This window comes from Citrus clementina, unplaced genomic scaffold, assembly GCF_000493195.1.
Source record: "Citrus clementina cultivar Clemenules unplaced genomic scaffold, Citrus_clementina_v1.0 scaffold_5, whole genome shotgun sequence".
Classification (NCBI taxonomy): Eukaryota; Viridiplantae; Streptophyta; class Magnoliopsida; order Sapindales; family Rutaceae; genus Citrus; species Citrus x clementina.
Window position 1 is genome coordinate 34,471,458 of NW_006262201.1, and position 15,387 is coordinate 34,486,844.

The 15,387-nt window shown below is 35.3% G+C and overlaps 3 protein-coding genes across 4 annotated transcripts; 1 reads left to right on the top strand and 2 right to left on the bottom strand.

Annotated features, from left to right (window-relative positions):
- Positions 1-507: 507 nt before the first annotated feature.
- Positions 508-3,211, bottom strand: LOC18040920. 2 transcript variants are annotated; one of them, XM_006433544.2, is made up of 5 exons: positions 2,808-3,211; positions 2,428-2,542; positions 1,685-2,317; positions 1,408-1,591; positions 508-1,119 (listed from the first exon to the last, which is right to left on the bottom strand). In XM_006433544.2, exons 1-5 carry the CDS (start codon positions 2,882-2,884, stop codon positions 1,094-1,096), a joined length of 1,035 nt encoding a protein of 344 aa, XP_006433607.1. In that variant the 5' UTR covers positions 2,885-3,211; the 3' UTR covers positions 508-1,093. The 2 variants fall into 2 exon arrangements, with proteins under 2 accessions (XP_006433607.1, XP_024040541.1); XM_024184773.1 differs by lacking the exon at positions 2,808-3,211 and adding an exon at positions 2,639-2,784.
- Positions 3,212-4,222: 1,011 nt separating this feature from the next.
- Positions 4,223-6,960, top strand: LOC18040921 (protein arginine N-methyltransferase 2). Its single transcript, XM_024182907.1, has 3 exons — positions 4,223-4,567; positions 4,789-5,184; positions 6,422-6,960. The coding sequence occupies exons 1-3, from the start codon at positions 4,291-4,293 to the stop codon at positions 6,733-6,735; spliced, it is 987 nt and encodes a 328-aa protein (XP_024038675.1). The 5' UTR covers positions 4,223-4,290; the 3' UTR covers positions 6,736-6,960.
- Positions 6,961-7,672: 712 nt separating this feature from the next.
- LOC18040203 (subtilisin-like protease SBT1.7) lies at positions 7,673-10,442 on the bottom strand. The gene has a single exon (XM_006433546.2). The coding sequence runs from the start codon at positions 10,234-10,236 to the stop codon at positions 7,936-7,938; it is 2,301 nt and encodes a 766-aa protein (XP_006433609.1). The 5' UTR covers positions 10,237-10,442; the 3' UTR covers positions 7,673-7,935.
- Between the last annotated feature and the right edge of the window lie 4,945 nt (positions 10,443-15,387).

The following is a 15,387-nucleotide window of genomic DNA, read 5'->3' on the forward strand; positions in this document are numbered from 1 at the left end:
CAAATAAATAAATTGTCGTCATCTACTTGCAATAAGCTCAAACCTCAGCAGAGGTTTTTAAAAATTACTCATTTTTTAACCGAGGCACAAAATATACCATCACAGAGTCAATTCAAGTAACAGATGTTAACCAATTGAAAGGATCTTCTACCAACTCGATAAGGCTAGCTCCAGAAGAAAAACTATCCACAGAGTTAAACGAGAATTTAGCAATATCCAAAAGATCAACCCAATTTGTGTTATCGGTATAAAGCTGGTCGACTCCATGACTTCAGTTTGACATGTCCAGCTGTTAAGAGGCTGTTTTATATGTACCTGAACAGTTGAGTTCATAAAGAATGTGACAATTTTCTTAGTTTTTCCTCACTAACCAATTCATGTACTCATTTGAATGACTACTAGAGCATCAATAAACTCAATATAACAGAGAATGCAAACCATTAAACTAAGGTAGCAAAATAACATCACGATCAAGACATATCAAATTTTGACATTATACGTTCTCTCTTCTATATAAACCAGAAAAATAAGCTGAAAACAACTTCCACAATAGAAGTTAATGATACAAAAGAGTTGTAATTGCCATTACAAGAGACGTGTTGGACTGATTTCTGAATATCCCATGGTTAATTCTATAATTAGCTGGTTAAAAAGGAATAATAAACAAAAACTAAAGATACAAAGGGAAGGAAGAAGGAATTTTAATTTTTAAATGCTACATGATTCATAGTCACAAAAATACAAATGGAATAGCATAAAAATAACATTCTTGGATTAAAGCCTGACTCTTGCTTCTCTGCCATCCCGTCTGTCATAACAATGCAACAGAATGTCTCCTTCATCCAAAGCCCATTGGAAGGAATAGAAGTGAAGTAGTAGTAAGAAAAAGAAGGAAAAGAAAGGAGGACAAGTGTTAATGACACGAAATCCAACTATGTGCAGAACTTAGTTTCTGGACAGGATAATTAGAGAATCTCTACCTCTCTATCTATCTAGTGATAGTGTAATAATCTGCAATCTGTTTTCTTCAATAAACTCCGCCCACACCCTGCCACCTACATAGCGAGCTGGATGAAGATTCTACATCTCCTTTTTAAATTGCATACAATGTAATTAAAGCTGCATAGAGAACCAACAACCATTAGCCATGATGAACCTAAAGAAATCTGCCTCATAAGAGGAAATAACCAAAGTAAAATAGCCATATCATGAAAATATAGTAATCTTTCTAACAATATTCAATAGCAAATTGAGCAGTGCAACCGGATTCTCAACAGTTGAACTGGTGACCCCAGAAAGCTACTCATAAAGCTTTCTTAAATGCAACCCGATTATGTGAAGATCATGATAGTGCAAATAAGGTTTCAAAGAAGAAAAACAAATTGGACAAAGTTGAGGCAAGCTCACCAATCAGGCAAAGAAGAACAACAATCCAAAATGTCACTTGAACAGGCCGACTATACTGCATCTGATATTGAGACCTTTGAAGCTGTCTCTGAATAGCTCCATACCAGCCATAGAGCTGCTTATCATAATAATCATCACAACTGTCCAGGCAACTCTTACTTTTTTCATAACAAGCATTTATACCCTATTCAAAATTAGGTAAAATAAATTACAATCACAACTGATATAATGCAAAACAAGTTATTGAAATTATAAAAGCAGCATATTAAATAATCACCCTGGTCAACTGAGAAGATCTCAGTAATGCAGTGTCAGCTTCTTGAAAACGATCTGCTGCCTTCCACTTTCTATTTCCATTCTTTGACCAATTCAACTTGGCTGCAGATTCCATGGAATTTAGAAACCCAGAAACACTGGGTATCTTCCGTGGAAGTATAGGCAACTGTCCATTGGAAGAATTTTGTAGGTAACTATCATCATTAATTGCTATCTGCCAAGCACCTATGCCAGCGCTTGCACTAGCAGTCCTCCTATGCCCATGCGGCTTCTCCTCCCTAGCATCCGAGGAACACCCAACAGATTGAATTGAATTCTTTAAATGATTAGGTGCTGAATCTTCAGCCACTGCTTGCAATACTTCATTGTCGTTGCCGTTAACTTTTGCAATTGTTTTATCATTGGGCGCTGAAGGTCCAGACAAAAATAATGCAAGTTCACTGCACTCGCCTTCATCCAAACGCACCCAAGGTAGCGACACCTTGCCTTCTGAACGAGCTGATTCCTCTAATGACTTCTCGATTTTTGAAATTTGATCCTCAATTGCAGAGATAAATTCTCGATGCCTATCTCTTGCATCATCAGCCAAACCATTCTTGTAGCTTGATTGAACAGCCTTTGCAAACTCCTCCAACTGCAATTTCCACCCAAAAACAATGAACATTATTAACAAAGCTGATACGACTAATGCCCAAACCAGATACACTCAACAATTTGCACACATTGTTCAGATAGAGAGATGACCTGCCATTTGGTCGTGCCAAGGGCAGTATGCAGGTCCCTGCGAAGTTCCTTGGCATCCAAAATATTTGAAGCATCTTTCTTTGCGTGAATCCATGTTCTATATGTCGATTCCATCCTTCACGACAAAGACAACAATTTTAATAACGTAAAACCAAACCGAATAACACAAACTAACACAACACACAGGATTGTTTATGAAATCAAAGCTTACGGTGGTTGTCACGGAGACTAAAGGAATTGAGCATATGAATCTTAATGGCTTAATTCAAAGCGAATCAGAATTACCAAAATGAAAAAATAAATGGACATTAGAAATTACATAATGCGTTGAAAGTCAATAATAAATTGAAAAAAAAAGGGGGCAAAACGAGACCACTCACCTGTCAGCCGATTCTTGAACTTCCTCAGCCGCAGAGAAAAACGGATCCTTCTCCCACCGGTCAAAGCTGGTAGCCATTTCAGGACCACTAACTCCAATTAATTAATTAACAACCAAATTAAACGAAATTAAAATATTAAAAAAAAAATGTTCTAGCTATTAGCAAATTGAAATTCTGCTATAACATTGTTACTGCAGACATATAGATCGACGGATACTAGTAATCTAGAACAAGAGAGGGCGCGAAAAAACGTGTTTTTATTTTAATTGCGGGTATGTCTTGAGAAGAAGAGCCACGGCAATTAAGCGGCGTCGTCAATTAAGACGATCTATTGTTGTTGTGGGGTCGATCAAAAAGCCGCCGCGGCTTGTTTCGAACTTTTTTGTTGCACGATGTCGTTTCGTCGTAACTTTGTAGCAGTACCGGATACAATTTGGGTCAAAAGTGATGTGCGATCGGATTAGGCACACGTGCCCGACTCCCCTCGCTCGTGTGATACAAATTTGGATGCTAAGGTACAACCATCAACAACCTTTGAGTAGTTATTTGTATGACTTTTTAATTGTTTGGCCGATAATAATTGAGTCATATAAAATAAATACTTATGTATAATGTAAGTTATATATATTATAATTTAAGCGTTGTCGTAAATTTGACCGTATATGTATATATTTTTGTCATTAATAATTTTGAAAGTCAGCATGAAATATATTTCTTATAGTCACTCCTATGTTATACATTAACGTTTACTTATTCACCACAAATGAAATGTACTATTTTGTATTTTTACGATCAATATATATAAAGTTAGCATAGATTTATAATGATGTTTTGGTCTCACCTTAATTAGTACATTGTAGGAATGTTACAAGGGACTTGTACAATTAAAGGTACATAAATATAATAAATTATGTTCATAACAAGTATAAGTTATAAAGGAGAATATTGATGAAGATACTAACGTTTAGAATACAATAACACATAATAAAATATAACTCAATACAAATATTAGTAATAATGTAACTTCTAATGTAGGAAGTTTTTACACCGTTTAGAAGTAAACTGTTTGTATCGTGCAAGTGATTTACAACAACTTGAGTCCAAGAAGAGTAGGCCACTTATGCTACGAAAATGATCATTTCTTAATGCAGGAAAGAAATTAATTATATTTTTAGGATTTGAATATGTTGTGGTATTATGATTTTTGTTTTGCATTTGTGAGTATTAGTTATTTGATAAAAATATTATCGTGATTAATCTTAATCTTATATTGTAATAAACATATGCCTTAAAGGATCTTTTTTCTTAATAAATAAATGTACCGGGGGTTTAGCGTAATTAAAGAAATGTGAGGGGAACGCTCAAAATACGAGGAAGATCAGCGGAGGCAATTGCAATTACAATAGTTAACATACTTGAAGGTTTAGAGGAAGTGAGGAACAGGGTACCGTACCAACAAGAGCGTGGAACACTGTCAGCAGCCATGGAGAAAGAAGGAGAGCAACTGTGCGAGGCAGCAAGGAATGGTGATATAGACAAGGTGAAAGCTCTCATAGGCTCAGGAGCTGACGTGTCCTACTTCGACAGCGATGGTCTGACCCCACTCATGCACGCCGCCAAGCTCGGCCACGCCAACTTGGTCAAGACCCTTCTCGAAGCCGGCGCACCCTGGAACGCTCTCTCGCCCTCTAACCTCTCCGCCGGAGACTTCGCCATGGATTCCGGTCACCAGGAGGTCTTTGAAGTCCTTCTTAATGCTGGTTAATGCTCTGCTGCTTCACTATTTTTTATTTGACTTCAGTTGATCATGCATTATTATGAGATTCATTCTTTTTTATTATTATTATATGCAATTCCAGATTACAATTTCTTAAAGTATTTTATTGAGCGCTTGATGGTACGTTCTTTACAATTTTTATGCACTTAACTAATGGTGTGTCGATTTCTTGTTGATTACCAACTAATGTTCATGTTAGAACAGGAATTCAGGCAGAGTTGATTCTAGGAACTATTGCAAGGGCGGGTAATAAAAACAGTAATTCTAACGGGGATTACTTGGAAGATAGGGTCAGCTTTAGCGAGGGCAAGCTCGTGGATTCAGATAGCAAGGCTATCATGATGGCTTGGGAGAAGCCATTGATGGAGGCTCATGCAAAAGCCATTTGCTCAGGAGGTGGTCATATACTAAACATTGGCTTTGGAATGGGGCTTGTGGATACAGCCATTCAGCAGTATTCTCCTGTTACACACACAATCCTGGAGGCTCACCCTGAGGTGTATGAGCGTATGCTTCGTACTGGTTGGGGTGAAAAGAATAATGTAAAGATTATATTTGGTCGCTGGCAAGACAATCTTTCTCAACTCGAATCTTATGATGGTAAGCCACTATTTATCCGTAATGTCTATGCTAGGGGAAACAATTTTATCATTGTGTCTCCCATTGGTATATTATTGTTTACTTTCTTATATCTATTTTCTGAACCATTGCCTTCTGCTATTTATGTGAGGGTTGACTTAAGATGATTCCATGTCTACTGTGACATTTGATTTATAGCAACAGATATGTATTATTATGTATCCCAATTTTAAGATATTGTCTTTCAGATATAAGATGATACAATCAGTTGATCCCCTTGTGCGAATTTTGTCGGGCAGAATATTCTCTGCATTTATGATGCTACTATACCACTATTATCTCCTGAGTTATGTTTACACTTCTGAAGAACTATGGGTTCCTCTATTAGTCAGCTGAATTGTAATTGTATATTTTGTATAAAAGCGTGCAATATTTCTTGCTCTATGAGCTAAATATTTTCTTATCAAAAATAAATTTCTGAGTTTTCTCTGATACCTGAAGACCTTGATGATTAAATCAGGAGGATATGTAACCGCTTAGAGTTTTGGCATGATATATTCCTGCTTCTCTATGGATGGCAGGGTGTAGGATGCATCTGATTCTGGAAAAAAAAAGTTCACAAGTGCTTCAAGGGAAGTTCTAGTGGACTCATGTCTACAACACAACATTTTATGCCATCTTGCAAATTTAAATTCAATTATCTACCAATATGACATTGACAAGTCACTTTTGCTTCGTGACTTTATTCTTTTTTTACCCCCCATAGAGAAAGTTTTATTTTATGGGATACACACTCCTAATGTTATTCAGAAAGTTGATTTGTGTCTAGTGGTGATACAAATTAGCACCGTTTAAGTTGGGATACAATTTTAACCGAGGATAAACTTTATTTTTTCTATTTATTTATTTTGAAGGTTATTACACACCCCACCCCACCCTACCCCGTGCACACTGAAATTGAATCAAATCCCCTATAAGGTTGGTATGAGGGGGGTACTTCATTCCCCTTGACCTTTTGATTTCACTGCAGCTCAAATAAACAAGGTTAACATCATGGGGAATTTTTCGGACTTACAAATGAACTTAGAAAAACTAAAGTGACAGTCTTTAAATGCCATCTTTTCTCCTATTGTTTTCTTTGCTCATGTCTTTTGGAATGGAAAAGAAACTTTTACTTGTTAGCTGTTTTTTGTGACCCACCATTGTAATCTGATTTCCAATTTAATAGCTTTTCACTAATGTTGGCTGAACTATTCAGGCATATTCTTTGACACCTATGGAGAGTATTATGAAGACCTTAGAGAGTTTCACCAACATCTGCCTAAGTTGTTGAAGCCTGGAGGAATCTATTCATATTTCAATGGACTTTGTGGAGGTAATGCATTCTTCCATGTTGTTTACTGTCACTTAGTTTCTTTAGAACTCGAGAATTTGGGCTTTTCCATGCAATTAATTCCCTTGCCCGTTAAGAATTGTCTGGGAGAAGAAGTTTGGGAAGGTGTGAAACACAAATATTGGCAGCTTGATACATATTATCTCCCGGTTTGTCAATTTTTACAGGATTCTGAATGATGTATTATTTGACTATCAATTTTCCCTTTATAATGTTTAAAGCACTCGAGATGTTTAAAAAGTTAGTTTATTTTAATAATTTCATCTCTCTTCATCATTGTAACGTTGGATGGATTGGGTATAGCAGATAATTCTTATCTTCTGCTTATTAGATTATTTATAGTATCTTGTGTTTTGGTTGAAGACTATGACACCATGGACATTTGTCACTATGGAGTTAAAAATATGAAGCACCAACAACATATAGAAAATTTCACTAGTAACACCATTAATGAGATTGTTTTGCTTGTTCATAGTTTGCAAAAATAACTCTAACCACGGGCCTCCCAGCTTAAACATATCATGTCTGGAGATGGTATTCAAATAAGGTATAGTTAGAAGGGAACCCACTTGTGTAGGTAAAAGCAGTTTTATAGGAGAAGACCTCTTAGCAAGAACGTTTGGAACTTTTGACTCAATTTGGTGTCTTCCTAACTTATATTTGCACCTGTCCTCTTCTAGTTGGCAGAGAACTTTCAATCAAGTTTAATGCAACTTGCTTCAGCTTATTGGGTATTTATTTTACCTGCTTTCTATGGTGTACAGAAAGATGGAGTACGTAATACTCCAAAAATGATGACCAAATTAATGGGAAATTGTGGTGCGTTTGGATTGCTGCTAATGAAAATATATCTAAAAATCTTTTAAAGTACCAGTCGCTGTAAAATTCAATCATCATCACTTTTGCTTTTGAAGAACCTCAATGGAAATTGGCAATGCTAATGACTTGCTACCCATGGTGTGCAACAACCAATTGGGATGCTCGTAATTGTTTCATGACATTGGGTTATGGATTTCATTAATGATTTGATTAAAACCACCAATAGCTACTTCAAAATAGTTCAATGTTGCGAGCAATAATTGATGAGCAAAAAAAAAATCTGACTGTAGAAAGATGTGGAAACTAATGTTCATTGAATTTCAAATAGCAATCTCTTACATGGTTTTTATGTACGGTTGTTTTATTTATTTATTTATTCCTTTTCAATCTACTGATTACAAAAGCTAGTGGCTGTGCTTACTCAGTTGCTGGAACACAAGCAAAGGTGCCACACAAATGTCCAATAGACTGAGTGAAGCACTATTTAAGTCTGGGACTTTGATTCTGGGACTTTGTGGCCTATATTTAGTTATTAGACCAATTATTAAATGCTACCATGATCATGTCCAGCTGAAAGCTATTGGACTTCCAACCACATGTTTCCCATCAGACCACTGGAGACGAGCAAAGCTGGTAGTACCAGACGGCATAGAACTAGCCGTGAATGTCACCACATAACTCTTTTTCTCATATTGTCTACTGAAGCTCAGTGATTCTGGTTCAACTAAGATCTTCACTGACGTAGATTGTGAAGACACAGATACCATGTATGTCGTCGGAGTGCCCACATTTGTTAGAGTCCTAGTGTATTTCACAGTGCTTGTTGCGCCAACACCACCCCATGTACCTGATGCTGTTTCAAATGGAACAGAGAAAGATGGGTAATTAACATCACCCAAGCTGTATGTTTTGCTTGACAGGCAGGCGAAGTCTCTGTTTGTAGCTTGCTTAATCTGAAACGAGCTGTAGTCTAAGGCACAGAGGAAGTCTAGGTAGTCTTGGACAGTGGCATCATAGACAAGGCCAGGATCAAGAGCTGCTACAGGATCTACATGTCCAGCGCCAAAGTCGAATGGCGTTGATGGTTGTCCAGTGGAAATGTCTAGTAGGGTTTTGCCATTGCCATTTGTTGAGTAGGCTGTAGTCATGAGAGCAGACTTAATGGCTGAGGGGCTCCATTCTGGGTGAGCAGCCTTGAGGAGTGCAGCTAGCCCACTTACATGGGGACATGACATCGATGTGCCAGAAATGATATTGAAGCTTACATGCCTCTTGTCACTTTCTAACCCAGTTGGACCAACTGCACCAGTCCAGCCAGCTAGGATATTGACTCCTGGTGCTATGAGATCTGGTTTGAGTATTTCTGGAGTGATGGGATTTGGACCTCTAGAGCTGAATGCTGCCACAACTGGTGATGGTTGGATCCCCAACTGAGTGCCTCTGGAAATAATTGTGGCCATTGGTCCAGGATCTGATGAAATGTAATTCTTAATCGCATCACCAGCTTTCTCGCCTACATTTGCTGAAGGCAAGAGCTGTGCATCTGCAACTAATTCTTCTCCATAGGAATCAGTGTTGGTTAAAATCATCCCAACTCCGCCAGCATCTTTCACCTCCACACCCTTTTCCACTCTCGAATTTCCCCCTCGATCACAGACCACAATTTTTCCTGCAACTTTTGCTGGAATCAAGCTGCCAGTCATGCAGAGATTCCCACTTGATGTACTACTAACATCTGCTGCATCAACTATTGGCACCATGGAACCAGATGATGGTCTCCTACTATAAAGCGAGACGCCAGAGAAGTTCTTTCCATTTCCAAGCCTAACATAGGTTGGGAAATCACGGTCCAAAGTTCCAGCTCCTACGGTGGTGATCCAAGGTGCAACGTTGGATATGCTGTCTGCATAAGGCCCACCATTTCCAGCTGAGCATGAAACAAAAATTCCCTGTGCCATAGCAGTGAAAGCTCCAATGGCAACAGTGTCTCTGTAGTAATCTGTTAGTCCTCCCCCAATAGACATGGATAGAACATTCACGCCATCTTCAACGGCCTTATCCATGCCTGCTAGTATATCAGAACCAAAACAACCGGCAAGCCAACAGACCTTGTATGTGGCAACCCGGGCTTGTGCAGCCATTCCACGTGCTGTCCCTGAAGCAAAACCAAATAGGCTTGCTCCGTTGACCACTGAACCAGCTGCTGTGGTTGATGTGTGAGTTCCATGTCCATCATCATCTCTTGGCGACTTTGATTCCGCCGTTTCATCAATAGGTCCAACTGCTTCTTCATACCCTCTTGAGAATGACCTTGCGCCAATTAGTTTCCGATTACAGCTTGATGATTTGAAGTTTCTACCCACCTCACACACTCCTTTCCAGCCTCTTGGTACTGGTCCCATTCCAGTGTCATCAAAGCTTTTGATCTCAGGCCATACACCAGTGTCTAAGACTCCAACAATTACCTCGCTCTGTGCCTCAGATGCAGGGAAGAGAGTTTCACTCTTTCCCAATCCAAGGAACTCTGGAGTTCGAGTTGTGTGTAGTTCATATCTGACTTCAGGCAGAACAGAGACAATCCCCGGTTGCTTTTGAAGTGACTCTGCTTCCTTGGCAGTTAGCCTTGTGGAGAAGCCGTGAATTACATTTTTGTATGTGTAAAGCATCGCTGCAGAGGCTGAGACTGACTTTAAAGATGAGTCATACCATTCAAAGTGATCGTTGAAAGTTGCTGGCATGGTGGACTTGTCCATATGGACTACATAAGTCTTTTTGAGTTGCTGGCTCCTTGCTTCTGCCACAACACATGCGTAGCAGAATATCAGAACTAAACTCAATTGCAGAAGCCACAACTTCAACATCTTATTGGAACCTCGGTTGTAGAGTTGAGACAATTCGGTGAGTATTTATTTATTAGTTGCTTGAGTTTTTAGAAGTTCAATTAAGAACATCAGAGAGATTCACTAAGGACCAAGAAAGATTCGCTTGCTCCTCAGTGGTACTACTGTTGCTTTCGAATAGGCATAAGAGTGTCTTATATAGAGAAGACAACAGTGCATGATGGGGACGTTAAGTTAATTTGGAGCCATACAACGATTATTATAAACCAATTGGGTCACATAGTCTTCGATCTTTAACTTTATTGAACTTTTTATTTCACAATATTGTCCGATTATTATATTTTGCTTTGTACTGCTTAGCTTCGGTCGTGGTAGGTTCTATCTTTAACCCATCAAAGCATGCATAGGTACGATCTAAAGTCTTTAAAATAATCGAATCATAGGGGGTCAGAAAACGGCAGTCCAATAATTTTACGAGTCTCAGTCAGTGGGATAAGGGGTGTACAGTGTGTGAAAAAACCTTGGCAATTATGCAATTACACTATTGCATACTTTACAGGTCGATGTCCATTTGATCAAATGGCCCTCGGGTGGTCGCCCGTCAAATTTGTGCGGAAATTATGCATCCTGCGGTCCAATCAGCTTAAACTATTATTTGATTAATTAAAGTGCATGCTTCTAATCAATTAGGCTTGTTGCAAGACATTCAATTGTGGTAAACATTCTCAACCAACTGCAAAATATGTTAAATAAGGATGTTAATAGCCAGAATAGTAAATTGCATTTGTAATAACATTTACAATTTTTTGAGTGGTGATTAAAATATGTTATCTTTTCTAGCGGTATAAGATAATATGGGAAATGACTCTTCCCAAAAACCCACATTCGATAATACTAATAAACCACTGGCAGAGGTTAGTGGACGAACGGCGGACCACTAGTTATCTCAGTAATTAAGATGCTGATTATTGGCTCCAATCTTTGGCTTCTATCCAATCATCTTACCTAAGAAATTTAATTATCACTGCAAGGAATCTTTTTTAAGGCATCATTACCGGATAAAAGAGGCAAATTGAGAATGAAGAATCAAGATGACTCTGAAATCACGCCAAAAGCTGTCAATTATGTTGTTTTTGAAGGAGAATTTTTAAGTTTATTAATATTGAGTGCGACTATTTTCACCCCTCTAAATATCCCTTAATACCCTTTTTTTTAATTAACCCCATTAAACTATTTTAAAAAATTATAAATTCTTTTAACACCTTCATCAATGACAAAAATACCCTTAATGAAAACTTATTAGTGTAAACTTCATTCTCTAATTTTTATTTGTTTTTATTAATAAACCCCATTTCAACAATAGGATTTCTTCCATTCAAAAGAAAAAAAAAAAAACAACCGATTTTCTTCTCTCCATTGCAATCACCGGTGGTAAATTCTTCACCCAAAAATTAGAGGAAAATTAATTTTTTTAATTTCTATAATGTTAGATTTTTTTAAGAAAAAATTTTATTTGAATTTGGAGTAGGATTTTAAGAATTGTCCTATCATATAATTTTAATCAAAGTTAAAATTATAAAATAATTAAAGGGATTTTAAGAGGTATTTGGAAGGGTGCCAATAGTCCCACTCATTAATATTTTCCTTTAACTATATAAAACCAAGAAAAAAAAAATCCATGAATGGATCTGCAGAATTGCATGTTCCTTCTATAAATTATTGCACAAATAAATAATAACTATTTAATACTTATGTTAAATAAAATCATAGTTGATGCTCGATATAATTTTTTTTTTTAAGTAAGAAGATTTTCATTCTTTTTTTCTCTCGAAGAGTATGATCAAGCAAGTTGAACATACGCGATGACTCATGGTAATTCATACGGACAAAATCAATAGTTATTTATATGAAAGGTTTTACTATAAAAAAAATAAAAAAATAAACAAACAAATAAATAGAGATTCATAACCCATTTATTGAACATATAACTATTACAATGATTAACCATTGCAAACATAAATAATTGGCCAGCTATTAATGAGCTGGGAAGGGCCCCACTCGTCAAAAAAATTTGTTCATTTTTCTGCCACGAAATTCTTGGAAGGAACTTGTTATTAAGCCTACGTAATTGAACATTTTTTTCTTCTAATGTTTGAATTCTATTCTAAGAGACGGCAGAAATTATTACTATCATGTTAACATTCAAAGAAAAAATTAGTAAGAAGTTGGTTTTGGGCTTTGTTAGTAACGTGTGTATAATTGTATATACATTCATTGACAAAATTACGGTGCAATTGTGGTACCATACCACAATTGCACTCAGCTATTAGATCCAGTCACAGTTGTCACCCTAACTGGATCTAATGGCTGAAAGCAGCAATGGTATCATACCACAGTTGCACAATGTCTGGACCCTATATTCACATAATATATTATTCTATGTAATTCATGTGTTTATTTCTATATTTTAAGGGAAGAGTGGGCATCCCGCTACATAAGTCTCACCCATTCCCACGTCTACCTCCCATTTTTTGCATTTCTTTTATTAAATTTAATACAATTATATTTAACAAAATAAAATGAAATAAATAATATCATATTTATTTAAATAATATTATTATATTATATTTTACATTTATTAAAAATAAATAATAAACTTATTTAAATATAATATTATTATATTTATTTAATATTAATAATTAATAACAATAAATACTTCATTATAAGAAAATATTAATTTCGTACTATGTTATTAATAATAATGTTTCATTTGTGTTGCTTTTATCAATGATTTTTAATCTACATAATTAAATTAAAATTAATAAAAATTATTATTTACATAATTAAAAATATTATTAATTAATATTAATTTATAAATATAATAAAATAAATATTTTATTTTTCAAATATATTTTTTATAATTCTTTAAATAAGAGTAAAACTATCATTTAAAATCATTTACTCCTAATTAAAGATAAAGTAAACATATAAATTGAATTCTGATTCTGATTCCATATTCTCATTTTAGTGTAGGCGAATAACTTACTGCTATTCTCACGTCACACTCTCAATCCCATGATTCACGTTCCAATTTAAGATGTAAATGCTACCTTATAGTAGTATTCAAATGTGAAGGATGTCTCCATGTATGTGTGTGTCTATAATGAGTGATCTTATTTTAGTAAAAGGGAAAGAAACACATATTTCATTATAATATTTTTTTATCCGAATTTGTAATTGATTATTTTATTTTCGTCTTTATTTTATTAAAATAAAAATCTCCTCATTAAATTATGATTGATTATATATATATATATATATATATATATGAACAAGAGTGCAAGACCGAGAGGGGATTGTCAAGTTGGGCAATCATAGAGACGTAAAATTGAAGAAAGCAAAAAAAATAGGGAAGGGGAAAAAATGAGAAAAAAAAATGATTGGCTTTTGATTTTGTATCCTTCGAGATTCCTTGGCTCAATAATGGAATCAAGCTCTCATGGGCCACTGGATATTCGTGTATCAATTATAGATAATTGGATCCACTACATCTCCCACCGTTTGCTCCATTAATAGTTTCAAGCTGCCTTAGCTAAACTTATCGCTTTGTCCCATGTCATAATCTTCAGTTGGCTGTGACCCTTTTTTCAGTCATTAGCTTTGCTTTTGAGATCCTTCGTGGCTAATGGCTTCATCTCTAACCATAAAAATTTACAGCTCCCATGCCAACCGTCATTCATGGCTTTCATTATCGCGTAATGCTAGATATATAATAATATATCACTTTAAATTCTTGTGGGCGTTCGTTATCTTGTAAAATCTCTTTGCTTGGTAGATTAGGTTGCTTATTAGTCAATACCAGAACAAAATAAAAATTAAAAAAAAAAAAAACTTAAACTTAAAATATGTCGAGATATTATTACGCGATAAAATTATATAGCTTGCATGTTTCGAGAGTTTGAGTAATCTCGGAAACAAAACAGTCTCTTACAGCAAGTTATACAAATTATTCGGAGTTTCAAAGTTTCGCCTTACCACGCAAAGTTGGGGGGGTTCGGTTCCGCATTTGATTGCTTCCATAGTTCAATTCTTCGATGGTCTATTCATACTAGAACTGACAATACCAACTTTATGGGCTACCAACTTCATTATTGAGGCATTTGATCTGTTTTTAATGCGCATAATTAAGATGGGTTGGAAGCCGAAACATACAAATTTTCGTTATCAGATGATGTAAAACATCACAAATGAATACAGCATTGGCCATATTGTTTCCTTGACTTTTCAAATCAGTCGGGCGGCTACGCTCTCCACTCAAACAGAATTGAGAGTGACAATTAGCTGAACTTTTAAATAATTTATACATACGGCCACTTATTGAATTCGAAGTTGAAAATTTTATACATTTATGCATCCACTTAAGTATATCATGAATATACTGCGATTACATCCATGTTCTGTGAATGGAATTGCCACTTGTAATTCTTATCTCCATTTCTAAAGCAGACAAGACAGAAGAAATCAAAACAAAGAAAAAAAAAAATCTTATAATTCCATAAGCATTGAGTTCAATTGTATTGACATGCTTAATTCTTGTTAAATCAATAACCTCATCCATACTTTTAGGCCAGTCCTAAAAATAAAATAATGTCCTCATCTCCACCCATTCTAGCTAATTCATTAGTTAAAAAAAAAAAAAAGAAATTATCGTTGCACCACTTCTATTTTACCTTATGTTCATCCAACCACCACAAAATTCTAACATGTTTTCTGCACTATTTTTTTTTTTTAAAAAAATTATATCAACTATTCACATTTACACTAACGCCGTTAAATAATTTAAATGAAATGATAATTTTACCCCTAAATAAATTAAAAAATTATTTTATTTTATAAAATTTTTGAAAAATAAGAAAATTGTTATTATAAAAATACCTCTAAATTTAATAAAATAAATAAATCCCAAATAGAGGTGCTCAGCTGATTTTTATTAAATTTAAGAGTTTGTAAAATTTTAATAATTATTTTTATTAAAATTAAAATTTTGCAAAATTTTATTAAAATAACTGAATTTATTTACCAAAAAATAAATCCCAAAATTTTAATAATTTAGGGGATTTTTATTGAAATCCCAAAATTTTGTAATTATTTTTATAATTATAATTTTCATTT

Excerpts from the sequence above, each read along its gene's own strand:
- LOC18040921 (XM_024182907.1), top strand. The coding sequence starts at position 4,291 with ATGGAGAAAGAAGGAGAGCAACTGTGCGAGGCAGCAAGGAATGGTGAT. Across the intron at positions 4,568-4,788 it reads TGAAGTCCTTCTTAATGCTG|GAATTCAGGCAGAGTTGATT; the intron begins GTTAATGCTCTG and ends ATGTTAGAACAG. Across the intron at positions 5,185-6,421 it reads TCAACTCGAATCTTATGATG|GCATATTCTTTGACACCTAT; the intron begins GTAAGCCACTAT and ends TGAACTATTCAG.
- LOC18040203 (XM_006433546.2), bottom strand. The coding sequence starts at position 10,236 with ATGTTGAAGTTGTGGCTTCTGCAATTGAGTTTAGTTCTGATATTCTGC.
- LOC18040920 (XM_006433544.2), bottom strand. The coding sequence starts at position 2,884 with ATGGCTACCAGCTTTGACCGGTGGGAGAAGGATCCGTTTTTCTCTGCG. Across the intron at positions 2,543-2,807 it reads GTTCAAGAATCGGCTGACAG|GATGGAATCGACATATAGAA; the intron begins GTGAGTGGTCTC and ends TTTGTCGTGAAG. Across the intron at positions 1,120-1,407 it reads TGTTCTTCTTTGCCTGATTG|CTTTAATTACATTGTATGCA; the intron begins GTGAGCTTGCCT and ends TTCTCTATGCAG.